General features: G+C 40.9%; 1 protein-coding gene across 3 annotated transcripts; it reads right to left on the bottom strand.

Moving 5' to 3' along the window:
• Positions 1–15: 15 nt before the first annotated feature.
• On the bottom strand, positions 16–27,675 carry DLST (dihydrolipoamide S-succinyltransferase). 3 transcript variants are annotated; one of them, XM_069092232.1, is made up of 15 exons: positions 27,535–27,675; positions 26,473–26,506; positions 22,388–22,436; positions 20,383–20,435; positions 20,187–20,261; positions 19,895–19,950; positions 18,829–18,940; positions 16,782–16,946; positions 16,474–16,550; positions 14,199–14,296; positions 7,258–7,388; positions 3,889–3,962; positions 3,323–3,406; positions 2,690–2,857; positions 16–1,654 (listed from the first exon to the last, which is right to left on the bottom strand). In XM_069092232.1, the coding sequence occupies exons 1-15, from the start codon at positions 27,595–27,597 to the stop codon at positions 1,520–1,522; spliced, it is 1,374 nt and encodes a 457-aa protein (XP_068948333.1). In that variant the 5' UTR covers positions 27,598–27,675; the 3' UTR covers positions 16–1,519. The 3 variants fall into 3 exon arrangements, with proteins under 3 accessions (XP_068948333.1, XP_068948336.1, XP_068948335.1); XM_069092235.1 differs by lacking the exons at positions 2,690–2,857; positions 3,323–3,406; positions 3,889–3,962; ... (2 more) ...; positions 16,474–16,550; positions 16,782–16,946 and having other exon boundaries at positions 16–136; positions 18,866–18,940; XM_069092234.1 differs by lacking the exons at positions 16–1,654; positions 2,690–2,857; positions 3,323–3,406; ... (3 more) ...; positions 16,474–16,550; positions 16,782–16,946 and having other exon boundaries at positions 18,755–18,940.

The raw sequence follows: 27,675 nt of genomic DNA, 5'->3' as shown, positions 1-27,675 counted from the left end.
CAGAAGCCAAGACAGTTTGAGAACATTTACCCTTTAATTTCATTTAAAATTGGTTTCTTTAAATATTTTAATTACAAGTTCTGTATATTGGAGATAGAGTAGTAGACACTGCAGGCACTCAGTACTGGATTCCACCCTCTCACCCCTCTAATGCTGGGCCCCAATAAATGGCCGTCATGGTTCCAGCAGCCTCAGAACTAGGTATGTTTGGATACATATTGATGGATTTCCAGTAGCCCTCACAACAGAAGTATACACTGAAACATTTTCCAAAGAACCCCAATGATTTTGCCCACCAACACTGGGCAGTACTTTAAAGATGACTCCAGACATTTCATTATTTTACACTAACAACTCACAGTCGGCTTCTCACTAAGGTGGAGAACTTCAGGAAGCATACTATCCTTATCCTGGCCCCGTTCTGAAGCATGGAGGAGCCAATATTGCTTCCTCTCCCCTGCCAGACCAAAACGTAGAACCAGAATTGGTCATGCTTAGTGCCCTCATCTGTCCACATACGGCAGAAAGACCAATTTGAACTTCAAATATAAGTCCAGAAAAACAATAGGCAATAACATTTTACTAGACACCTTCCATCCCTCTCAACCAAATTCTACCTCCACTGGCTCCAAGGTCCAATTGTTCCACTTCCACCCGAGAATGAAGATGCTTCTAAATGCAACCCCTTTGCTGGTATGATTGCTAGGAACTTATAAAGAAAGGCAGGTGAGCACAGCAGGACTGTGCATGGTTGTGCAGAGATGGGCCTTTCTGAAGATAAGACCCATGGTGTAAGTGCAAAAAGGATGCACTCTCACCTCTGGAGACAAGAGTATCTCAAGTTGAAGTCTTCTGAGCCAGCTCACCATCTTCCCTCCCCACCCCACCCCCAACCTCAGGCCACCTGGGCTGTGCTTCCCAAAGAGGTAGAAGAGGCATTTTAAAGCCAACCAAGGCTACCTAAGCAGGAAGGTGCCCTTTAATAAACAAAGCAGCACCTCTTCCCCTGTATTTGAGTAAAGAAGCTGCACAGGGCCCAGGGTTGGAAAGATTAGAGCCAGGGCTATAGCTCCATAATGTTGGGGGCCAGGATCTTCATCCTGTGCCACTGAGGATGTTGGATTTTTGAAAACTGGGCAGGTGTAAGACAGAGGGGTTACAATTTATCTAGTGGTTTCTCTATTATTATATGCTGCCATAGGGAAAAAGCAAAATCATCTCTGGGGAGGATACATGGGAGAAAGGCTAGGATATTAATGAGGCTCCATCAATACTCTCTCTCCCCTCTTTGAGCATAATAAGGAAGTAAGAGCATTCGTGTTAAGACAAAGGCAGTGGAGAGAGGGACAGTAACGCCCTAAAAGGAGCTGTAGCTGCTGGTTACCTAGTGCCCTGGCTTCCCTTAAGCCAAGAAGCACTTGAGGCTGTCTCCCACCCAGCTGACCCAGGTACACATGATGGGGTAGGGGAAGACTGGTTTTCAGTCTCTGAGTTGGAGCTTTAGGGAGTGTGACTTTCCCTAAAGGTCAAGTAGCAGGACACGAGGATCCTCCACTGCTGCCTTGATTTTTCGAAGGAAAGTCACTGCCTCTCTGCCATCAATCAGTCGGTGGTCATAAGTCAGTGCTACATACATCATGGGCCGCACTTCCACCTATAGAGGAGAGACAGAGGGACAATCTTTTCTGTACTGTATGGGATCATAAGGAAGAAACAGAATGGCAGTGCCCTCCAGAATTTTTCTTTCCAAGCACTTAGGGTTCTTCCTACATTAAGTCTGGCTTCTAAGACGGGAAACCATCTTAAGTGTTCTTTGACAAAGAAAATTTAAATCTTCACATACTCTTCTCTCTCCTAGGAACTCTCCTGCAGGCCAAGCAGAGATCCCTCTGCAGCCCAGGAATCCTGAACATTGCTTTCTTAGGGCTATCTTTTTACTCATCTTAAGAGTAGCCTTAGATACTCCCTCCTTTCCCTTCCACCTAACCAAACTTCACCCATATTGCAAGGCCCAGCTCATGATCTACCTCCTCCATTAAGCTTTTCCCAATCTACAACACCCAACAATCTCCTACAGCACACAATTTTATCAAGTCATTTTTGTTTTTACAGGTTTCCAATTTCAAGTTTTTATCTCTCAACTAGACTGTAAGTAGCCTCCTTGTGAGAGGGGACTCTATTTCTGTACCATCATAGTGCCTAGCACAAGGGTGGAGCACCTGCGGCCTCAAGGCCACATGTGGCCATCTAGCTCCTTAAATGTGGCCTTTAGACTGAGTCCAAGTTTTACAGAACAAATACTTTTATTAAGGAGAATTGTTCTATGAAGTTTGGATTTGGTCAAACGGTCACACTTGAGAACCTAGAGGGTCACATTTGGCCTCAAGGCTGCACGTTCTCCACCCCTGGAGCACATTATAAAGTACAGAGTAAGATTTAAATACTTTTAGGCTGATCTTACATGAAGGAGCATAACTGCCCCCATAGTTCCTGGAACTATGCAGGAGAACTACTTCATGGTACTATGGTGAAGTTGCTACAAAGCTCTATCAGGAGAGCTGAACTAGACAAAGGCTGGATTTCCCTCTAAATCAGAAGGTTCTACCAAACAAGTCACACCCTACAACTAGTTTTTATGGTATAGGACAAGTAGAACCACCATAAAACCTCAAATTTTAGCAGTTCCTACCTTGCCACCAATAGCAACAGGCCTATCAAAAATGCCATGCATGCCCAGGATGGCTGACTGAGGGGGGTTGATGATTGGGGTCCCAAAGAGGGAGCCAAAGACTCCTCCATTACTGATTGTGAAAGTGCCACCATCCATATCTTCTATGGCAAGCTCATTCTTTCGGGCCTGAAAAACACAAGTTTCAAAATCTATTCAGATTGTACCTCCTTACAAGCTGAACAAATAAAGCCTGGATCCTCATTTTACTGGGGAATTCAATCGTGTTTCAATCAGATACTGAGGACTTGGTTCAATTTTTCTAAGTTCTTCAACGAGATGGACTTAAAAAGCTTTTCTTAAATAAGTGAGAGGCTCAGAATGAAGAGGTTCACTTAGAAGTTCAAACTAAAACAATACCTCATGACAAATGGCTCCTCTGCCTTTACACCCCATCCCCCTCCCCTTTATCTTCACACCCCCCCCTCACCCCCCCCACTGTATCTTCAGGTCATCAGGAAGACTTTGGCTCTGGCTCCTGGTCTGACCAATGAACACAGTCCAGCAAAGGCTGGTGCTTGGTATCTTCACCTTTTGCTGCCCTCCTTCTTAACTTTCCCGGTGATCTGTTTTCATTTCTTCATTAAATTTTACCTTCTCTCCCAGCTCATTTATGGTTCGTTCAATGTCTGCAAAATTCATAGTTTCCACATTCCTAATAACTGGCACCACAAGTCCCTGTAGGGGGTAAAGCATTGGTTTACAGAGTAAAAATGTATTCTTTGTACTTATTGAGTTTTCTATAACACCTTTCCTCTGAGGAGCTGGAGATAGTTTTATAATGGTAATTCATTAAAAATTACTAGGAAAAACCTTTTAGAGAGAGGAAAATAAGACAATTGTCCAAATGAGTGATAGATCAGAATTTTTAACCTAATTCCATTGATTCCAAAGAGGCCAACACCTTCCCTTAAAAGATGCAATGTTTCACTATCATTCACAGCACATGGAAATTCAAAAGTGTAGGGAGATTTGGCCTGACACAAAAAGAGAGAATCTAAATAAGATCAGTATAGGCTTTTCTTATACCAGGTCTCCTCAACTTCTCAAACCTTGCCCCTCATCAAGAAAAAGAAAAGAGAATCTCCTAAGCAAATGTCTTCTAACCTCAGAGGCAATGCCATGGTCCCTAACACAATAAACCTAGATTACATACATACCCGTGGAGTGGCCACAGCAACACTGATGTCGATGTAATCCCTATACACCACCTCTTTGGTTGTGTCATCAATCACTGTGAGGGAAAAAAGCAAAGGTTATTTATATATACTCCCCCGAGAAGGAGATGGAGTGGGAATAAGGGAATATTTTGCAGGGCAAAACTGATTTTTCCTCCTTTCCTATTCCAGTCACCATTATTCCATTTCTTGGGTCCCAACACTTTCTTTTTTTGCATCTTCCAACACTCTCCTAATACACTGCCAAACACATAGTAGGTACTCAATAACCCTTATGAATATTGCATGATTCTTCACTTTAACAGAGGGGTAGGAACAATATCCCTTAGTTTAAGAAGGAAAGAATATGCCCTTCTTCCTAACTTGAACAAGAAAAAGAGGGCAGCCTCTCCACATTTCAAAATATGAAGAAGACTTTACCAGTTGACAGTCACGTCCACTGTCCTTTTTGCTTATGAGCAGTGAGACGAAGTCAAATGAATGTCTAGTCCTAAATGGTGCAATGGATAGAGTGCCAGGGCCTGGAGTCAGGAAGACTCATCTCTCAAATCTGCTTGAGACAATTACTAGCTATATGACTCTGGGCAAATCACTTAACCCTTGTTTGCCTCAGTTTCCTCATCTGTAAAATGAGCTGGAGAAGGAAATATCAACTACACCAGTATTTCTGTCAAGAAAACCCCAAATGGAGTTAAGAAGACTCTGATGACTGAAAAACAACTGAACAAAAAAAAAGACTCTTACAAACATAGGTGGAAGAACTGAAAGGGCAAATTCCTGGAAGAGAGACTATTTTTCATTTGTCTCTGAATCCCTAGTGCCTAGCCCATTGGAAAATCTGGGGGTGCCCATCAACTGAGGAATGACTAAAGAAGGGAACAGAGAAGGAAAGAAACACTGATATGGTGCCTGTAATACACCAGGCATTGTGCAAAGCGCTTTACAAAGATGATCTCATTTGATCCTCACCATCCTGTAAGGTATATGCTGTTATTATCCCCATTTTGCAGGTGAGGAGATTGAGGCAGACAGAGGTTAAATGATGCCCAAAGTCAAAGGGAAAGGACCTACATATGCAAAAATATGTAGAGAAGCATTTCCTCAATTGAGGAAAGGCTGAAGCGGGGAATAGAAAAGGAAGTATCTGAGATCAGATTTGAACTCAAGTCTTCCTGACTCCAGGTCCAGGCTTCTATCCATTGCACCACTGGTGTTTGAACAAATTATGTTACAGCAATACAACAGAATATTATTGCATCATAAGAAATACTGACAGGACTTGGGAAAACCTAGAAAAATTTGTATAAAATGCACAGCAAAGTGAGCAGGGTCAGAAACAATTTATATGATGACTACAATACTGTAAAGAAAAATAACTTTGAATATTTACACATTTAGATCAGTGCAACAACTAACCATGATTGCAGAAGAATGATGATGAAACATGTTATCTACCTCATGACTTCTAGGTGGTGAACTCAAGAAGAACAAGATATACATTTTCAGATATGGTCAAAGTGTGGGTTTGTTTTGCTTGACTGTGACTGTTTTTGTTTCATTGGGAGAGAAGAGGAAATAGGGTGAGAAAGGGTGAAGACCCTCCCCCAAAGAAAGAGAAGAGCATCATTGGAGCATTTTAAAAAAATGTACAGGGGTGGCTTGGTAGCACAATGAATAGAGCACTGGCCCTGGAGTCAGGTCCCAGAAGGACCCGAGTTCAAATCTGACCTCAGACACTTAACTAGCTGCGTGACCTTGGTCAAGTCACTTAACCCCAATTGCTTTGCCCTCCCCCCTCCAAAAAAAAAATATTAAAAATATACGTAAGAGAACAGAAGTTAAGATTCAGATGAAGATACAACTTTGAAACATGCTGAATTTATTACATGCTTTTTTTTTAACTGAGCTGTTTATAATAGAGATTTGTAGTTTTATATACAATTCTTTTTTGTTTATTGTATGGATGTATTCATGTTAATTTGTGTTTGTCAAGTTCAGAGTAATAATAAGTAAAAAATTTTTTTTGAGGGGGAAGGCAGGGCAATTGGGATTAAGTGACTTGCCCAAGGTCACACAGCTAGTAAGTGTTAAGTGTCTGAGGTCAGGTTTGAACTCAGGTCCTCCTGACTCCAGGGTCAGTGCTCTATTCATTGTGCCACCTACATGCCCCCCAAAAAGTAAAATTAAAAAAAATGTTTTCATTAAAAAAAAATTGCATGGACTAGTCCTCTCAAGGCTGTCTACAGTTCTTTGGGCCCTTTGGCTCCACTGATGGGTGGTAAAAGGATCTTTGACTTAATCTTATCTACCAGGGGGAAGAAAGCTACCTAAATGAGAGGAAAAACGAGACTGTCTTGTTGAATCAAGACTTCTAATGTGAAAATAAAAAAACAAGGTTTGATTCTATTAAAGAGTTGATGAAAGGGGTGGCTAGGTGGTACAGTGAGTACAAGCGTTGGCCCCAGAGACAGGAGGACCCTAGTTTGGTTTCGGCCTCAGACACTTAACACCCCCCCACACACACACACACAAAAAACTAGCTGTGTAACCTTGGGCAAGTTACTTAGCCCCAATTGCCCTCCAAAAGGCAAAAAAAAAAAAAAAGAGTTGATGAAAGATTCAAGTCCAAATGCCTGAAGCAGCACAAAGAATCCTCCCAGTAAATTCATTCCCAAGAGATAAAAGTTTGCCATGGAATATGCATCATGTACAGAAGTCACTTCCTTAGATAACACTCAGAGTGGGAGGAAGAATGCCCTTATGAGTTTCCTGCCTGAATGAGATAACCTGGGCATGAACAAGGCCTCCCAAGAGGTAGTTGGTAGAGTAATAGATAAAGCACTGAGTCTAGAGTCAGGAAGATCTAAGTTCAAATCTGCCTTTGGAGACATTACCAGCTGTGTAATACTAGCCAAGTCATTTAACCTTTATTTGCCTGAGTTTCCTCAACTGTAAAATGGGGATAATAATAGCACCTATCTTGCAGAGTTGTAAGGATCAAATAATTTTTGTAAAAATGCTTAGCACAACGGCTGGCACATAGTAGGTGCTATAAAAATGTTTATTCCTTTCTCCTCCTCCCCCCAAGAGTTACTTGCTGCCAGACCAACTCTTTGGAAATAAAATGGAAATGTTCTTTGGAAATGAAAAACATATTCTCTGACTAATGGGAGAATTGACATGTAGGCTGAAACACATTATGCTACTGTTTTAAGCTAAAAAATGAGTGATAATGAGGAAGCTCTTACATAAACCATTTATTTTTCTATGCCAGGAAATAAAGACTTTCTTTTTCAGTTTTGGGATAGCTATCATGTGTGTATGTGTGCATCCTGGCCCAAGTGGACTCACCTGCATTGACCACTGGCTGTTCCTGTAAGGCAAAGGCAGAGGCCTTCACAAATGCTGACATGAAGCCTAGTTTCAGGTTGTGTTTTTTCAGAAAACTTTCTTTATGTCGGGCCCGCATCTCCTGGATGTTACTGCAAAAACACAATGTAAACACAAAGGATGCATCATGTGCTGACTTTTACATGTTTCTAACTTCATGTATAGATTAACATCTACCAAAATCCTACTCCAGTGCCTCGTTGTGGCATGAGGCAGATCCTAGATTCCCAAAGGTAGGCTATTAAAGTGAAGCACAAGGTAGAAAAGCTTTGGGTATGGGCCTCAGAACAATCATTACTATCACTCTAACTAAATTCAGAGAAGCTCATCACCAGAATATTGGCCACTAGGTTATTCTTTCTGACCAAAGCAACTCAAGAAACCATTTACTAAAGCATGAAGCATTTATAATCTTCATTGATGAAGATACTCCCACCAAAGATTCACAGATTTTTACTGAAGTAAAAACAGATTAGGCAATCATTTTACTAAAATCCCAACTTCTCTAGGCTGTTCCCTTTAAACAAATTGTGAAATGGTTCACTAAAGGTCATCATGATTAATTTGCTCTAGTACAATAAAAGTCAAGAGGAATCAATGCCAATCTGCCTCTAATATACTGTAGACCCGTTCAAAGGTCTCCCATCATTTTTTTTTAAGTGTCCCAATTTTTCTTTTTAAAATATATTTAAGCGGCGGAGTCAAGATAGTGGAGTAAAAACAGGACTTTCACGGGGCTCTGGCTTCCACCTCCCCCAATTCATGTAAAAGGGGACTCTGATCAAACTTTGGAGCTGCAGAACCCACAAAATGACACAGAGAAGCTAACCTCCTGCTGAGGACAGCCCGGCAGGCCAGCAGGAATGGGCCAGCGCAGCGCTCTGGGAGCTGAGCCCAACCCCAAGGGAAGCCAGAGGTTTTAGCCCCAGAGCAGGCCTGACCAACCAGCAGCTGCAGGGACTTCAGATCACGAGCAGCTGTGGCAGTTTCCAGAATTATCAATCCATAGATGCTAAGGACAAACTGAAAGGTCAGTGCAGTGTGGACTTTGGGACCCAGTAGTTAGGAGTGTGGTGGGCCTTTGCCCCTGGGGCGAGAAGCCGCTGAGGAGCTGAGGCCCTGCAGAGTGTAGGGGGACAAAGTGACCAGTCTGAGGGGTAATCCCTCTTGCTTTAACCTGCTTGGATCTGCATTGTGGTCTAGGGTGAAGTTCCTGGGGTGTGTCCAGCTTGCCTGAGCATGTGGAGGCCTCAGAGAGGGCACCCATCTAATACCTCTGGCAGTTGAGAAAACCCCAGCGTTTGGGACGAAGCTCCCCTGTCCGGTAGCAGAGTCCTACTATGGCAAAAGGGGTCAAGTGACTGAGTGGCGACATGAGCAGGCAAAGGAAGCAAAATAAACAGAGCACTCCAACTTTACATCCCTATTTTGGCGATAAAAAGGATCAAAGCATGGAACAGGAGGAAGACAGTGAAGTCAGAACTCCTGCACCAAAAGCTTCAAAGAAAAATACGAGCTAGTTACAGGCCATAGAGGACCTTAAAAAGCAAATAAGAGAAGTAGAGGAAAAATTGAGAAAAGAAATGAGAACGATGCAAGAAAATTATGAAATGAGAGTCAACAGCCTGATTGAGGAAAATCACACCTTAAAAAATAGACTAACTCAAATGGCAAAAGAGGCTCAAAAAGCCAATGAGGACAAGAATGCCTTAAAAAGTCGAATTTGCCAGATGGAAAAAGAATCTCAAAAGCTCACTGAGGAGAATCATTGCTTCAGAATTAGATTGGAGCAAATGGAAGCTAGTGACTTTATGAGAAATCAAGATGCTGTTAAAAAGATCCAAACAAATGAAAGAATAGAAGGCAATGTGAAATATCTCATTGGAAAAACCACTGGCCTGGAAAATAGATCCAGGAGAGATCATTTAAAAATTACTGGACTACCTGAAAGCCATGATCAAAGAAAGAACCTAGAAATCATCCTCCAAGAAATTCTCAAGGAAAACTGTCCTGATGTTTTAGAACCAGAGGGCAAAATAGAGGTTGAAAGAATCCACCGATCACCTACTTACTGAAAAAGATCCCAAAAAGAAAACTCCTAGGAATTCCCAGATCAAGGAGAGAATATTACAAGCAGCCAGGAAGAAACAATTTGAATATTGTGGAAACACAATCAGGATAACACAGGATCTGGCAGCTTCTACACTGAGGAACTGAAGGGCTTGGAATATGATATTTCAGAGGGCAAAGGAGCTGGGAGTAAAACCAAGAATCACCTACCCAGTAAAACTGAGTAGCATGTTTCAGGGGAAAATATGGTCATTCAGTGGAATAAAGGACTTTCAAGTATTCTTGATGAAAAAACCAGAGTTGAATAGAAAATTTGACAATCAGATACAAGAATTAAGAGAAGCATGAGAAGATAAAGAGGGAAAAGAAATCATAAGGAACTTATCAAAGTTGAACTATTTACAGTCCTACATAGAAAAACAATAATTATAACTGATGAAACTTTTCTCAGTATTAAAATAGTTGAAGGAAATAGAAATATATATATATATATATATATATATGGGCATATGAATACATATGTGAATTTGTGTATATATGTTTACAGATATACATAGAGGGCACAGGACCAATTTAATAAGAAGGCATGATACTTAAAAGGTGAAATTAAGAGGTGAGAGAGGAATATAATGAGAGGAGATGGGGAGAGACAGAATGGGGTAAACTATCTCATATAGAAGAGGCAAGGGAAAATGGTTACAATGGAGGGGAACAACAAGAAGGCAAAAAGGTAAAACCTTATTCTCATTGAATTTGGCTCAGAGAATGACATACACACTAAATAGGGTATCTCACCCTACAGGATAGCAGGGGGAAAGGGGATGAGAGGGGGAATGATGGAGGAAGAGAGGGCAGGCTGGGGGGGAGAGAAGTTGGAAGCACCCACTTTTGAAAAGGGACAGGATCAAAGTAGAAAATAGAGCAAGTGGGAGGTGGGATAGGAGGAAGGGAAATATAGTTAGTCTTTTACAGTATATCTACTATGGTAATATTTTGCATAGCTACACATATACAACCTATACTGAACTGCCTATCTTCCCAGTAAGGGTCGGTGAGAAGGGAGGAAGGAAATGAATCTGGAATTCAAAGTTTTAAAATCAAATGTTTAAAAAATATATACTATTATTAATACTATTTTACATGTAATTGGGAAATAAAATATACAGGCACTGGGGCATAGAGATCCACCATGCCCTACTGGAAAAGTCGAAGGGAGTATGGGAGAAGAAATGGGAGAGAGCAGATTGGAGGAGGGGATAGCCTGTGGTACCGCTATTTTGGTGCGGCGGGTAGGGGAAAAACAGGGAAATAATTTGAAAAGTAACTCAAAATCTGGCAGAAATGAATGATGTAAACCAGAAGTTATTAAAGCATTTGGAGAAAAAAAAAAGTGATGGGGTCAAAGGAGAAAATAGAATAAATGGGGGATGGGATAGGATGGAGGGAAATATCTTTCACACTATGACTACTATGGAAATGTTTTGCATAACTACACATGTACAATCTATATTGAATTGCTTATCTTCCCAGTAGGGGTGAGTGAGGAGGGAAGAAGGGAAAGAATCTGGAAATCAAAAGTTTTAAAAACAAATGTTAAAAAATTATTTTACATGAAACCAGGAAATAAGATATACAGGCAATGGGGTATAGAAATCCATCTTGCCCTACAAGAAAGTAAGGGTAAGGGGGAGGGGGTGGCTGGTGGGGGATAAAAGAGAGGGGAGACTGGGGGAAGGGGTAATCAGTATGTTTGCCATATTTGGGTGGGGGTAGGAGAGATAAGGGGAGAAAATTTGTAACTCAAAATCTTGTGGACATGAATGTTGAAAACTAAAAATAAATAAATAAATTCTGGAAGAAAACAAACAAAAAAATATATTTAAGTTCTAAGCCGTTTCCCTCCTTCCCAACCTGCTACACTAGAGAAGGCTAACATCTGACATATATATATGAATATATATATGAAACTATGTAATAAAATTCCATGTCAGTTCTTTCTCTCCCATCATTTTTCAAGTCATTGCATAACTTTTCACTGGCAGAGAACATGAACAAAAGATCATTTGATATGTCTGTGTGCTAAGGACCCAGGTAGAAAAATAAGCATTTTTGTTAGAAAAATATTTTTCAAAGGCTCCAAAACCAGGGCACTATATACATCTGTTATGTTCCTTGTTCCTTTTTTGGCTAGGGCATGAACTCATCAAGCTGATAAACATGAGTACATAGGCCCCTGAGTGAGCAAATTAACTCTCCATCCAAGGCCCTGTAAACTGTTCCCAAGGCAGATCATGATCAAACTTGGGATGGCCATTAAAATAATGTGGTACCCTTCCAGGTGCCATATTGAACACAAATAAATATGTTCTCCACCTTTTCAGATTCATTAGTGCCAGATAAGTGGCATAAGATATAAGAAATGGGGTTTTTTCTTATATAAAATTTGGGATTTTCAGCTTCAGCCTTTCCCACCTACTAAAGGAAGCAAAAGTTTCTGAGAAGTCTTTGGAAAAACCATAGGACTCAATCTACTTGCACCCCGCCCCCACCCAGGCACTACAGTTTGGGAAATGGTTTTCCCCCCTAATTTTATCACTGAGATATCTATATTTATTGGAATAGATTCCTGTGATGGAAATTGAATTTAGGTCTGTCTCAGTCCCAAAGGTTAGTTCTCCCTATGTAATAATATAACATTAAAGTGAAAGATAAGATATAATGCAACTTTAACTCTTCCCCTCCAGACCTTTTTGTCTTTGAAAAAGGAAGTTTTCCTAGGGGGGCTGATTGGGTTTACAATGTTTTTCTGAGCCTAACCTTATTTACTGCTAGGATTACCACCCTAAAGACATTACTGGTTCCCAAGACACAAGAGCTGCAGAAGAGGGAAAGAGAAGTGATAAACATCTTTGCTCTCAAACATACCCAAATTCTATTGCCTTGGTCATTAAGAAGTTTCTATTTCTGAGTCCTGACCCTTGGTAACAGAGATTGAGGCAACTATGAAGAGAAGGTAGTCTCAGAGAAGCCCCTTTTGAATGAGGTAATGGCATAAACACTGAAGGCAATCAAACCAAACCAGATTACTAGATGTATTGAGACCCCAGGTCACTGTAAAGTGACACCTCGATTAGCTACTGAAAAGAGCTAGAGATATTGCATTTCCTCTTCTGTTTTGTCAACTCTTTCACAGACACAAATATTTACATATTTTGTCTTAAGGAATTGGGTAGAATTTCAAAGTACAATTCAATTTATGTACAATTTAGTCTTAATGCACTGTAATACAAGCTGCTTTCCTGTCTAATCCATTACCACAAGGTTCTTCCCTGCATCAAATGGACAGGAGAACATTCTTATATTTTATAAGAAAGAAAAAGCCCTCACGCCCTGCGACAACTTCTCCTGATCATCAGAACAAGAAAAATGACAGACTAGGAAATCTTAACACTCAAAGTGCTTAAACACACACCATGGATATTTATCCATAAACTCCCTTAAAATCAAATTCCTTTTTGAAGAGTTGGATAACATTCCTCCCCAAAATACTAATGAAGAGAAAGCAATATGCTTACTAGGAGTGGAGAAGCAGTGCTGATAAGCTGATCTCTCACAATCCTGAAAGGCAGACCAACTTTTAATTTGTTAAGAGTTCATGTATGGGAACCAACAGGACCAATTCCAAATTAGTTATAAGCAAATTCTGTCTTTTTATTAGGGAGCACAACTCTAAATCCTATTTTGCAAAGTCTCTACCCCAATTTAGAGAAAACAGAACAGGAAAAGGCCATGTTTTCTGGTCTACATACACCACTGCTAGTAAACTGGGCACAAACATGGGGAACAGTTTAACTCAGGAAGGTTTAACTCAAGAATATCAGTTCCAGGACACTTTTTACTAACCATCACTTCATAGAATGGCAGAATGTTAGACCTGAAGGGACTGTTCACTAAGTCTGGTATTAAAAGAGTGTGATAAAGGGAATGCTGGACACATTTTATTGGGAACACATATAATAGTAGTTATATATATTCTGGTTTGAAAGAAGCAATAGTTGGGGCGGCTAGGTGGCTCAGTGAATAGAGCACCAGCCCTGGAGTCAGGAGCACCTGAGTTCAAATCCAGCCTCAGACACTTAACACACACACACACACACACACACACGCACGCACACACAAACTAGCCGTGTGACCTTGGCCAAGTCACTTAGCCCCAATTGCCCTCCAAAAAAAAAAGCAAAAAAAAGAAGCAATAGTAGATGCTTTTGCAGGAGTTGATCATCTATTCCAGATTCCTCATTCTACATATGAAGAAAAAAACCTGAATAGGTGATATGATCTACTAAAGGTAAAATAGTAGAGAACAGAGATTAGACAGGTTCAACTGAGTGACAAAAAGAATAGAATGCTGAACTGGAGTCAAGAAGACCTGAGTTTAAATCTGACCTCAGACACTTATTAGCTGTGTGACAACTCTGGACAAATCACATGACTGTCTGCCTCAGTTTCCTCATCTATAAAATGAGTTAGAACACGACCTCAGTGTAGCAATGGCACAATAAGCTAGTAACTCAGTCTCCTTCTCTCTGCTCAAATACACCTGCCACTATGAATATATCTAAAGAGATTTGTAGCCTTTTTATCTTCAAATTTGAAGAATTTGAGAGGCATACACAATGTTTGGAGAGTCCATTAGAAAAGGAAACAATCCACTGTTGGCTAAAAGAAACCTATTCTTCCTGACACCAATACTGGAATCTCTCCTAAGAATAGGACAACGACCAATGTTTCCACATACATTCTCCAAGCACAGACAGGGTTACAGTTCCTACCTCATATCAATCTCGTTGAAAGTGGTCAGCATTGCACACGTATTTTGGGCCTCCTTTAGACGTTGAGCAATACGCTGTCGCATCCTGTTCATTTTCTCCTAAAACAGAAAAGAGTGTAAGTGGACTCGAGATCAACTCTAACCCCAGTCTGGTTCAAAACAGTATCAGTGCTGGAAAGCAGAGAGCTGAAAAAACAAGTGGGAGGGTGTGATTCCACACAACAGGGGCTTTACTCTGCCCTTTTCAGTGGTGGCATATTAAAGATAAGGAAACCTTACTTGCTTAGATTAACCTTTAAGTGTTTTCTAGCTCTGGGGCCCAGGAAATGGCTTGATTTTTAAAATAAAAATTGAGTCATGCACAAGGCCAACTACGTGTGGAGAGAAGTCATGCAAAGGAAATCAGACACTTCAGCACTTCTGAAGTGGCAATTTTTCTAGATGGTGCTGCCTTGTCAGGCAAGAAAACCCATTCCCTTGCCCACACTTGAGGTTTTTGTTCTAGTTGACAGTAGCAGCAACAATCTATCAAATAGCATGTTGGGCCTCCCTGCTCACTAGAAATGCTCCATAAATCATCTCTCTCAAGTGTCCAAGCCAACACTTTTTGTTTTTTTTTTGGGGGGGGAAGACAGGGCAATTGAGGTTAGGTGACTTGCCCAAGGTCACACAGCTAGTAAGTGTTAAGTGTCTGAGGCCAGATTTGAACTCAAGTCCTCTTGACTTCAGGGCCAGTGCTCTATTCACTGCACCACCTAGCCACCCCTAAGCCAACACTTCTAGAGGCTTTGCAAAACCATCACTCACCATGGGCATGTCTTAGACAGTTAATTTCAACTTACTAGTTGTAGAGTGCTTAGCACCATGCCCGGCAAATAGTAGGGTATAAATGTTAGCTATTATTATTTACTGCTAATATGATAACAGGGACAAGGGTAGGGACTGGGCCTGTGATTTCATCTGTATAGAGAGCCTCTGAGAAGAGGACACTCATACCAACTTGGGCAGACCTTTCTCTGTAACACACAGTCTTGGGAGCTGTATAGGGCAGCAGTGTCTAATTCAAATAGAAAATAGGTCATGTTAGAAAACCACATACTAACATTATCTCTCTTCTACTGTATTTTTATTATGTTGGATATTTTTAAATTACATTTTAATCAGGTTCTGCTAGGGAGTGTTGTGCAGTGTTTGACACCTTTGGCCCAGAGCACTGAGAGGCTAAATGTCTTAATTAGGGTCACACAGCCAGTAAGGACGGAAGCTAGACTGGATCCCAGAAGACCAATCTTCCTGGCTTTGAGGCCAGTTCTCTAACCGTTAATATTAGACTGCCTTAAAATATATTAAAAGCACCTGTATGGTGCTTTACAGTTTAGAAAGTGTTTTTTTCATGACATGAATGTAATATAAATCTTGTTATAACTTTTGTTAGGGGTGGCCAGATGGCTCAGCGAGTAAGAGCACCGGCTCCAGTGTTGGGATGACCTGGGGATCAAATCCGGGCTCAGATACTTAGCACTACATCCAGAAATAACTGACCATGTAACCTTGAGCAAGTTACTTAATTCCAATTGCTTTAAAAAAACAAAACTTTTGTTAAATGAGAAAGCAGATTCAGATAAAAGTGACTTGCCCTAAGTCACCTTTAGTAAGTGTTGAGAATAGGGTTAGAAGCAAGGTCTTTCTGCTTCCAGGTTCATTGTTCTTTTTGTCAAACATGTTACCTCTTAAGGGAACAGTTGTGGACCAGGGTTGGGCTGGGAGTGCAGTTAGTGAGAGAGAGGCAGAATTAACTTTACACTTGTAAGTGGCTGCAAGGTCGATCACTCTTCTCTGATACAGTACTTCTCAGCCAGTGTTTACAATCCTAAACAACTCTTCACATGCCTCCCCCCTTTGCTTTTTCATCCCTAGAAGAGTTGGTAGAACAGCACTTCTTAAGGCTCCTGAGATATGGTGAAAACAGAACATGTCCTCTGCTTCTCACTGAAGTGGCTCACCACTCCACATTAATCAGGTCTGGGAACTGAAGTATTTTGTCCAAATTCAAAGATACTGACATCAGTGAGGAGTTATGAGCTCTGGAAATATAACGAAGTCTACATAATCATGGGTCCTGCCTTTCGGAAGGCACAACCAAGGGGACATTCTAGGCAGGAGTTTCCTGAGGCAGGTTGTTGTAGTCTGGAAGTTGTCACTGCCATGCCAAGCTCCCTCCTCACTTGTGCCCTTATCACCCTAAACCTGGCATTCATTAATCCTCAGAAGCTTACCCTATGTTCTGAACGCGCACCTTTGCCAGCTCCTGGCTCTGCTGCTGAAACAGTAGCAGAGGGTTTTACTGCAGACACTGGAAATGGAACAAAGGTATAAATACATCAGAAAGGGAAATGGATACTTAGTGAAAGTACACAAGAATTCTGCCCAAAAATGCTGTGAAGGATCGAATCAGACTCAATTGACAGGAAAATCCAGAAGGAAGGAATCCTTACAGACTTGGATGGAGCAGTTACAAAAAGGGCACACAGAACTTGATGAACCACCCCTGCTTCCATTTCCATGAGAATAAGGAGTTGCTTACCAGGTTTGGTATCAACAGGTTGTGATGACACAGGGGGCACTGGGGGCATCTGAGTGGGTATAGATGCAGGAGGTGGGGGAGGGGGAGGAGGAGGAGCTGCCACAGAGTCTGGTTGAGGGGCTGCAGCAGGGGGAGCTTCAGCTGGTTTGGCTTTAGCAGGAGCAGCTTAAAAAAAAAAAAAGAATCTTCATTACACATACACATAAAAACTAAACGGCATGGGCATTAAAAAGAAAAACCACAAACAGGACCTGCAGTTCTATTCCATTCCCATCAATCAGTCTTCACTGAGTGCTTCTAGGTGTCAGGTACTACAGCAAGTAGAGACACAAAGCGGTACAAGACGCGCCCCTGCCCTCCAGAATCCTCCTACTTGCTCTACATCAGGTTGCAGGCCTGTGTAGTTATGTTCCTACTGGCACAAATATTCTCAGTTCTAACCAGAGAAAATGCATTTAAAAAATTAAAAAAATCTTCCTTCCTAGGGCAGCTGATGGTACATTGGGTGGAGGGGCTTGGAGTCAGGGAAGACCTGAATTAAAATCTGGCCTCAGACACTCAATTAGCTGTGTGACTCTGGGCAAGTCACTTAATCTATCTCCCTCAGTTTCCTCCTCAGTAAAATGTGCATAATAGCATTTACTTCACAGCTGTTGTAAGGATCAAATGAAGTACTAACTCTAAAACCTTAGCACAGTGCCTTGTTCACTACATAGCACAGTGAGTGCCACATCAATGTTAGCAATCATTATTATTAGGTGGCACAGTGGATGAGACAACTGGGCATGAAGTCAGGAAGACCCAAGTCACTATGTGATGTTGGGCAAGTTACTTAATCTCTGTTTGCCTCTACTGCTACATGCAAAGCAGTACACTAAGTGCATTCCAAAGCATTATCCCTAGGCCTGATGCTACCCTGCACTAACTTAGCACTTGATACCTTCACCCTTCCCCCACCCCCCACATAAGTCACTATGGCTATTGGCTTCCTTGTCTGGAAGTCCCTACTCAGACCCCAGCCCCTTTCTTTCAGTCTTCTTTCATTTTTCTGAAGCACAAGTAACTAGCTGGTTGTGAAGGCTGGTTCTACCCTCTGACGTAAGATGACTTCCACATCTGCTATGCCAGTGGAGCACCGAGGCACATCAGATAGTTTCAGTCACTTATGCCATCTTTCTCATGCCTGTCTACACCTTTTACAGCCTGAATCAGACTCTCATAAACAAGCTTCTAAAAAAGTAGGATCATAGGTTTAGAACTAGAAAGGACCTGAGAGGCCATTAGGTCAACCCTATCATTTTAGAGATGAGGAAACTGAGGCCCCAATAAGTTAAGTGATTTGCTCATGGTCACAAAAGCAGCAATGGTGCTAGGATTTTAACTTTGCCTCCAAAATGTCCCACCTGTCAGTGAACTAAGTTTCTATTTCATCCAAGTGACATTTACAGTTTTCAGTTCACTGGTAAAGCAAAGATGACTGGCATAACCAGAGCCTGTTTCGGCTACTTCCCAGGGCCTTTTTGATGATACCTCTCAGGTATCCTTAGGTAGCAGTTTTCCAAAATTCTAATGTCAAGGCTACTTTATCTTGTTGCCATAAGTGTCAACGTCCACCAAAATGTAAGAGGAGAAGCACTAAATCACATTCTCTATTTTAAAAATATAACTATTCTGGTACAGGACAGGAGGGATTGAGAAAGAAACTGTGACATGCTCTGAACTCCTGGATCCAGACACTATATAAAGTGCTACCTCCTACCTCTGAATCATCCTCTTTACTCTCTCTTTGAGAGATCTAAGGTACAGAATGGGAAATGTGTACAAGCAAGAAGAGGGCACTTGGATGTGTTCTACTTCTTGCTATTCTTTATCTATCAGATGCACTTCAAGTTCACACCGAACAAATATTGCCGTTCTTACTCCCTCACCTAAGGTGGCTGGAATGCCAAAGAGTTCTTATGAGGTGGGAGGGAATCAATACTTTATTCTCAGTCCCATATCCAAGGTGGTGTGTTAGAGACCATGACAACAGGAGCTCCTTCCTTACCGCCAGTTTTCCTGAGAGTGAAGAGAGGGGTTCCTCCTTCTACTTTCCCTCCATCGGGTACCAGGAGGGCTTCAATCACTCCATTTGCCGGTGATGGAACCTGCACAGATGTCTGGCGAACGGAGATGGGTTGGGGGAAGAGTCAATTTTTATTCAATACTAGAATCAAGTTAATCACATAGACAACAGCAAGCACAATACACAAAAGAGGTAAAAGATATACATTTTTCCTTACAAAGCAGTAACAAATCCAGAGTGTATTCAACAGAAATACAATGAGGGAATCAGCACTTTCAGCTCTTATTCATCACTGTGCCAGGTACTGCAGCCACAGAAAGAAAAAACAAATTTTCCCTGCCTTCAAGAAGCCTACATTCTGTTGGAGTGGGAGGAAAGATAACAGAGAGTAAAATACAGAAAATATACTAAAAGTTTAGGGGGCCTGAGCATTAACAATCAGGAAGGATCAGGAGAGCATTTACAGGAAGCTCACAATTCTAAATGCGGAGGTGAGCAAGGTGCATGTTCTATCTAGCCTTGAGGGAAAAACTCTGCAAAGGTCTTGCAACAGGAACGGGAATCCCCCATACAGGGAACACCTTAAGCAGGCCAGTTCAGCTGAAAAATAAGAGCGCTTACAGGACAATTCTGTACAAAAGTGTGGAAATGTAAGCTGAAGCCGGGAGGGAAGGTCTTTAAAAGGTGGGAGGCTTTTGGAAGAGAGGAAAGCTTTAAGAAGATCAAATTGGCAGCTGGCCAGGCCCATACCAAGAAAAACAAAAGCTATAAAACCACACAGACAAGATACTCCTTTTAAGAACACCTGATAGGTATGTGATAAAAGTCAAAATAAGCCTTTAAAGAGTTCCATTTTTAATACTGAGAACTTCTAAGCACTGTTACAGTCTGAAGTCAGGCCCAGCTTGAAAAAAAAAAAACAATTCAACATCTACTCACAAACTTAACTATTCCATTAACAGTTCCTTGGCTATTTTAGATCTCTTTTGGTGGCCTAAAGAACCAAGGGAAGTGAAATTAGAAGAGACCCAACACACACTAAACCTACCTTATCTGTTTCAATTTCACAAACCACTTCATCTTCTGAGACTGTGTCTCCAACAGCTGAAAAACAAGCATCTGTCTGTCAGAGGGAAAACTTTTAATAACAGATGGAAATTTTTAAAAGCCTTTGTTTGACAAGGTAATTTTCTGGAAAGGCCGGAAGAAAATATACAGTAGACACAGGATCCTACTGACCAAGACATACTTATATTTATTTGATTTACTCAGTAACTGGAGAAGTATTTGCTACATGATACTTAGACATATGGAATAAAAAACAAAGTACCAAATCTTACCTTTCTCCCACCTGACATCCCCCTCTGTGACAGACTCTGCAAATGCTGGCGTCTTGACTGTAATAACATCATTCTCTAAATAAGGAGGGAAAAAAGTCATGTGAATAGATGACTTTTACCACTATTTAGCTTATCTTTTCACTCAAATTCCTCCCCCAAGAGGGCAAGGAACTCAGTTTAACTCACAAGTACTTACTGCACACTGCTGTAGTTCTGAAGAATCGAACATTCAAGACAGAGTCATTTATTCTACAGAAAAAAAACCACATAAAATAATTACTATCCTTTAATTAATAATATCCTTTAATTGCTATGTTTTTAATTTTAAAAATCCTTTTTCTTAAATTTTTGTAAAAGCATGTGAGCTCCTTCAAAGTTAAAATTCCACCCCAAAAAGAATTTGTTTCAACTGCTATAACAGCACTCAATATGTATCACACAGTCAATAAGTATAATTCATATAATATGTAAAGAAACCAAATTGGCCTGATTCTTTCAAATGCCAGACTGGACAACTCAGTCCCCCAAGGCCTAACCAAAAGAATCAAGTTCTTTTTTCACTTTTCATTTAAATTTCTTCTTTTATCCAATTATTTCAAGTAGTATTTGTTACATGCTCACAAATGGCAATGTACCAGATACTATGAATTTCTACCCTCAAGTTTACAAAATGAGATCAGATAAAGCAGGTTACATTAAACTTATACATTTTAAAACGATAATATACAGACTATAAATTTACTGCACTATACACCCTATATCTATGTTGTATCAATGTGTTCTACTGAAGAGGCCATGGAATTTTTTTTTTATGACATGACAATACCTCTCTGTAGTTTCACATTTTATTTCAAATATCGGTACCCTGTGATTCAACAATAGCAGACTGATTAGGGCCTCAACACTTGTGATGATCCTTGATGTAGCATTATCTTCCGGGGAAAACTGGTTTGGAAGTCACTATAATGGCTACTTGCCAAATGTCCTCCTATCTGCACCCTCAAGGCACTTGAATACAAAAGGGAAGAGGGGAATAGAGAAGAGGACCAGTATTTATAACTAAGGTTCAATCCAACAACCATCTGGGTAGTTTTTCCAAACTCTGCACGTAGGAACATAATATATAATACTCTGACCTATTCAGAATTTTAGAGCACCAAAGATTAGTACAGAACTCAGTTTGTACTATACATTCTATAAATGCAATTGTATTCAGAGAAACCAGACTGGCAGTTTTGCTCTCTTAAAGAACAGACTGGACTGAACTGAGTCCTAGGAGGTTTTATTGAAGCTTTTTTTTTTTTGACATAGCTTATTCCTCCATACTACTTTACTTTTAAGAGAAGAAAGTTATATTCAATTCCAACCCTTCTCAGAAACAACACTGTTGGATTTGAGATTATGGTAAATAATTAATGTATGTATCCTTATGTTAGGTGTACAATGTATTCAGTACAATGTATTCAGATCAAAATGATTAAGTTGGGTTTGATTTTTTAAAAAGTGAACTCACTCTCTAGTGGGCATGATGCTCCTAAAAATTCCAGCACAGCACAAACAAAAGCAGGAAGGTGCCTACCTTTATAATAACAATCGAGAGCATCCTCTTTGGTATATTGCTACTCCTAGAAGGAGCCAAACAACTTTTTCCAAAAAGGTAAGCTATGTTAAAATGTAAGCTTTTTTTTTTCCTTTTAGGAGGGGGGAAGGCAGGGCAATTGGGGTTAAGTGACTTGCCCAAGGTCACAGAGCTAGTGAGTGTTAAGTGTCTGAGGTCAAATTTGAACTCAGGTCCTCCTGACTCCAGGGCCAGCGCTCTAGTCACTGCACCACCTAGCCACCCCAAAAGGTCAGCTCTTTGGGGTAGGGACTGTCTTTCTTTTTGCTTTTATTTGTATGCCCAGTGCCAAGGCACAGTGTCTATCTCATAGTGAGCATTCAATAAATCCTTGTTGCCAGCCTGCTTGCCTTATATGAGCTGGAATGCACTCCCTTCTAATCTCGCAGAACCCCCAGTTTCCTGAATACATTGTGCTTGTACACATCACACAGTTACACTTCAAGCCTTAGTTAAGGCTGCCGTCAAGAATAATTCTAAACCCTCAAAGCAACAGTTATGATTTCTGCACCCAGAAGACAAAAATCAAAAGCCCTCCTAGATATTCTAAGAAGGATATCCATGCTTCCCACATAACACTTACACAATCTTTTTACTATAAAGGTAAGCCGGTCCCTGGCACAGGGAGATACCTGCAAGAAAAAACAAATTAACTGAAAGTCTCAGCTTTTGCTTTATCACCCACTAAAAAATACTGGGGGTTTCCTCTGCTTCTCTAATCCCTAAAACTGGGTAATAATGATCAGCTTCAATCAGTAGTGTACAACATTTTTAAACCACATAGGGACTCTGGGTCCCTATTCCTTTGGGAATAAGCAGGCAATTTCTCCATTTATATGATTCAAACCCCATTATCCTTTCTTCTACTACTTTTTAGCTTAGCTACTCTCAAAAGGTAAGAACAACTCTTTCTAGAAGAAATCTAAGTTATCAACAGACTTACACAAAAAATGCTCCGAATCACTAATAATTAGAGAAATACAAATTAAAGCAGCTCTGAGGTTCCACCTCACACCTAAGAGACTGGAAAAGACAAAAAAGGATAATGACTAATGTTGGGAAAAGAGGCACATGTTAGTAGAGCTGTGAACTAATCCAGCCTTTCTGGAAAACCATTTAGACCTATGTCCAAAATGCCAATTAAACTGTGCATACCTATGGACTCAATGATACCACAACTAAATCCAGGGAGAGCAAAAAGAAAGAAGAAAAGGACCCATGTGTCCAAAATTATTTAAGCTCTTTTTGTAGTAGCAAACAACTGGAAATTAAGGGAAGTGCCCATCTGTTGGGGATTGACTAAATAAATTATGGTACACGGATATAATGGAGTATCACTGCGTAAGAAATGACAAAAAGGACAGTTTCACAGAAACCTGAGGTCTATAAGAACTTTTGCAGAGAAAAGTAAGAAGAACCAGAACAATTTATCCAACAATAATGTAAAGACAGCTCTGAAAGATTTAAGAACTCTGATTAATGCAAAGACTAACTCTAGAGGACTGATGATGAAGTATTGCTCAACAAAGTGATGAACTCAAGATGCAGAATAAGATGTATGTTTGCAGACAAAGCCAATAAAGGAATTCATTTTCATCTCTGAATATTTCTTACAAGAGCTTCCCCCCACCAGTCATACCTGCAATGGGAAGGAGTAGCAGTGTGAGGAGGGATAGGGTAACTTAAAAAAAAACAGAAAAGGGGCACTGAGGCATCTTTTTTCCTTTTTAATGCAAAGAAAGGAACAAAAGAAAGCCAGAAAAAAACACATAGAAGTGGGACAGTTTTGAAAGCTACAAGTTGAATTTATATATTATATAACTTGAATATTCATATGACTTAAATAAGTACAAACTTTTTTAAAAAGAAAGCTGTACATAATACAAATCTTCAGTTTCACATGTATGACATTTTTCTGTTTTAAAATGTATATAAAAATATTTATCTTATTTGGTGTTTCTGTTCAGAATATAAAGAAAACAAGAGAATAATCTTTTCTGCACCCCTAAATTGTTCTACAATCTAATATTCCCCCTTTTGTCACATTATAATGAAGTGTCAAACAAACTATTAACAACCAACCACGGGAAAATTTGTTCAAAACTACTAATAATCAGAGAAATGATAAAACAACTCTAAGTTATCACATTACATCTATCAAAAAAGCAAAAATGATAAAAGATGACAAAACTCAAGGTGGGTGGTAGAAAAATCTAACTCACACTAACACATTGCTGGAGGAGTTGTGAATTAATATGACTATGCAAAAAAAAGCAATAATTATGTAACAAAAGTCACAAAACATTCATACTCTTTAACCTAGAAATTTTACTTTTAGGTTTATGCCCTAAGGAAGTAAGCTAAAGGAAGAAAGGACCTATCTGTATAAAAATACTGACAACAGCACTTTTCCTTTTTTCAAGAAATTCAAACTTAACATCAAAAATGATAAGCATTTCTATATACAAAGTAGAATGGAAAGAGCATCGTACATAAATATGTATTTATGTATTGTGAAAAAGAGTGTTTTTCAAGTCTCATATATTTAACATGTTATTTTCAAAACTGTCCTGCTTATGTGTTTCCTACTGACCTTAGTTGTGATCTCTATTCACTTTTTATAATACTCTGATGACCCACTTTTCTTTTTTTTTTCAGTCCAGTATCACCCTACCCACTTCTTCCCCCAAAAAGCGAAAGAAAAATAAAATCTCTGCTTTAGATAGGCATAGATAAGTAAAACAAATCCCCAAATAGGCCACGTTTGAAAATGGATGTCTCATTTGGCACCCCTAAGTTCATCACCCCTCTATCATAAATTAGGTAATGTGCTCCAGAAGCATTATTTTCTTTTAATTTTATTTTCAGTTCTGAATTCTCTCCACCCATTGAAAAGGCAGGATAAACAGACATTTAAAAAATGAATAGTCATGCAAAACAAATTCCAGAGTTAGCCCTGGCCAAAAAGAAAGAAAAAAAAGTTTTGATTTGTACGGAGTTTATCAGTTTTCTATATGGAAGTGGTTGGAGCTGTGTTTCATCATGAGTCCTTTAGAGTTGTAGTTGATCACTGCTTTGATCAGCTACTAAATCTTTCAAAATTAATTATCTTGATAATATTGCTGTTATTGTATTTCTACTGGTTCTGCTTACCTCACTTTCTTTCATGATGTTCATACAAGTCTTCCCAGCTTTTTCTAAAACTATACCCTTAACCTAGTAATAGTACTGATGGGTCAAAGGGTATGTGCAATTTAATAGCTTTTTGGGCATAGCTCCAAACTGCTTTCCAGATATGTTGGAGTAGTTCACAGCTCCACAAACAGTTCATTAGTACATCTGTTTTCTGCACAGTCCTTCCAGCACGTCATTTTTCTTTTTCATCATGTTGGCCAATATGATGGGTTCACGGCGGTACCTCAGAGTTGCTTTAATTTACATTTCTCTAATTATAGGTGATTTAAAGCATTTTTTCATAAGACGACTGATAGCCTGAATTTCTTCCCCAGAAATTGCCTATTCAAGGCAGCCAGGTGGCGCAGTGAATAAAGCACCAGCCCTGGAGGACCTGAGTTCAAATCCACACTTAACACTTACTAGCCATGTGACCTTGGGCAAGTCACTTAACCCCAATTGCCCTGCCCTCCCCACTCCAAAAAGCAAAAAAACAAAAAATAGAAATTGCCTATTCATGTCCTTTGACCTTTTACCAACTGGGGAATGAAGTTTTTCTTCTTGTAAATTTGACTCAGTTCCTTATATCTTAGACATGAGATCTTTTCAAAGACCCATGAAAGTAAGGCAGAATGAAAAAAGATGAAGGCAGAATGAAAAAAACAGAATAAAAAAAATATTCTAACCAAGTAAAGATAACAGCAAACAGAAGCAGGTGTTGCCTTGCACAAGTGACTGTACATGAGTCTTCATTTCTTTCATCAAATCAGAAAATAATAGAAAGATACCTACATATGTGCCATTATTCCCAACTGTTTTCTTATGTTTGTAGGGTTTGGGGTTGTGGTTGTTGTTTTTCATTGTTCTTTGTTTTATTGTATGGTTGGATTTTTTTGGGGAAGGGGACATTTTTTAAAAGTAGAGATATTCTATTTCAAAGTTGTCCTTCCACTGACATATTATTCTTATGTTGTTATCATTTAGTTTCTCCTGTTTTTCAGTTTATTAACATTTTATTTCCTGTCCTGGTTGAGGATGAGAAGCCTTCAATTTATGCTAGCTCTCTACAAATTCTACAAGGGGATGAAAATGCAGTAACTCAGCTATTCAGTATAGATACAGATTCTGTAGGACTACATTCTCTAGAACAGCACATGCCAGAACAGCCTGAATGACTAAAGAGGCATGGTATGTTGGAGAAAAAAAAAAAGCTGGATTTATACATATTATATATACATATTTATATACATAAAGCCATCCCTTCCTTTGAAACCTTCTGGAGTTAGCATGAAAGAACCCACAGTGACCATTTGTCACAGTGACACATTTCCAGTTCATTCCACAAGTCCTTTCCCTTTAATATTTCATTTTCCATCCTACAATAGAGGAAAAGATAAGCTCATGTGGAAAAACTGCTCATGTATTCCTAAGCCTGATATGTAAAGCACCTGGATTTACAGCCAGACTATTGTTAAAAAGTAGGGCAAAACTTACCAGGTAAAGAACGCCTCCCTAAAGGGCAGTTCCCCTGTTGAAACAGAAAGCATCACCAAAATTTCTCAAGATATAAGACAAAAATTCCCCCTACAGCGCCCCCCCCCCCAACTACCCCAGTGCCCCCGTAAAAAAAAAAAAAAAAGCAGAGAGGAAGTTGACCAGTGCCCGGTGTGTGAAGAGTTTCAAGTCGAAAGGATGGAGACTAGACCTAAGATTTCACTGGCAGAGCAAGCTCCCTTACAAAAGTCAAGTTTGCACCTTCCCTGCAGGCACAGGAGCCAGCACCTATCACAAAAGGGCCCTGAACCAAGGTCCCCCTAGGGTGAGCTCTCTAGACACCCTGCCATAATGCCCTTTTTGAAAAGGGGGCTTTTCCAAAATTTTAAAGAATAAAAATCCCCTTCGCTTCCCGAAACTGGAAGGCCCACCCTTAGGGAACAGACTGACCCTTGCTCCTCCCAGCTTTGGTGAGGAGCATCCTCATCCCCGCCCCCCTCCCCACCCCCATACACCTGGGTCTTTTACTTCTCCGCATCCCCTGGGGATGGACCTTGGCGGCGAGGTCATCGGCCGAGTACCGAAAGGCCGCCCCCGCCCAGTCCCGGGAGCATTAACAACAGCACAAGGAGGACATCGGCCCTGACCTTCGCTCCCTTTCAGCTGGGGGGCCAGGGGGCGGCTGTCTTTGCAAAGGTCACGAGCAGGAAAGGCAGCCTGACCTCGGTACCAATCCCACGCCTCCTGGGGCGCGGCACCAGAACTGGGGCACTGAGGGAGGCCTGGCCGGGCTACATCAGAGCCCAGAGCCCGCCCTCGGGGCGCGGGTGAGGTGTCCCGGGCGGAGACCGGAGAGGAGGCGTGATACAAGGCCCCGCGCCCCGTCCGGCGCCTCTCCCGGCCCGCGGACAGGCGGCTCCGAGGGCGGCCTCCTCGTCCCGGTGCCCTTGGTGCCCGGGCCAGCCCCGCAGCCTGCCCCTCCCCGCCCTCCAGCCTCCGATGGCCTGCCCGGCCCCCTGCCCCGCAGTCTCGGCTCCGGCTAGCACCCGGCCCAGTTCCTACCTTCTGAAAGGCGAAGAGTGAGCGGCTGAACGCCCGGGACACGCAGCGCGACCAGGACAGCATCGCGATCCGCGCAGCCAAGCCTAGGGCGGGCGGACACCGGATATAGGGCCCGGCTACAGCCGGAAGCGCTGCGGGCGG

The sequence above is a fragment of the Petaurus breviceps genome, unplaced genomic scaffold, assembly GCF_028583685.1.
Source record: "Petaurus breviceps papuanus isolate PSGF00001 unplaced genomic scaffold, PetGlider_PUasm1.0 189, whole genome shotgun sequence".
In the NCBI taxonomy this organism is placed as follows: Eukaryota; Metazoa; Chordata; class Mammalia; order Diprotodontia; family Petauridae; genus Petaurus; species Petaurus breviceps.
The sequence above is the reverse complement of the archived record's forward strand: the minus strand, read 5'-3'. Positions and strand labels throughout refer to the sequence as shown.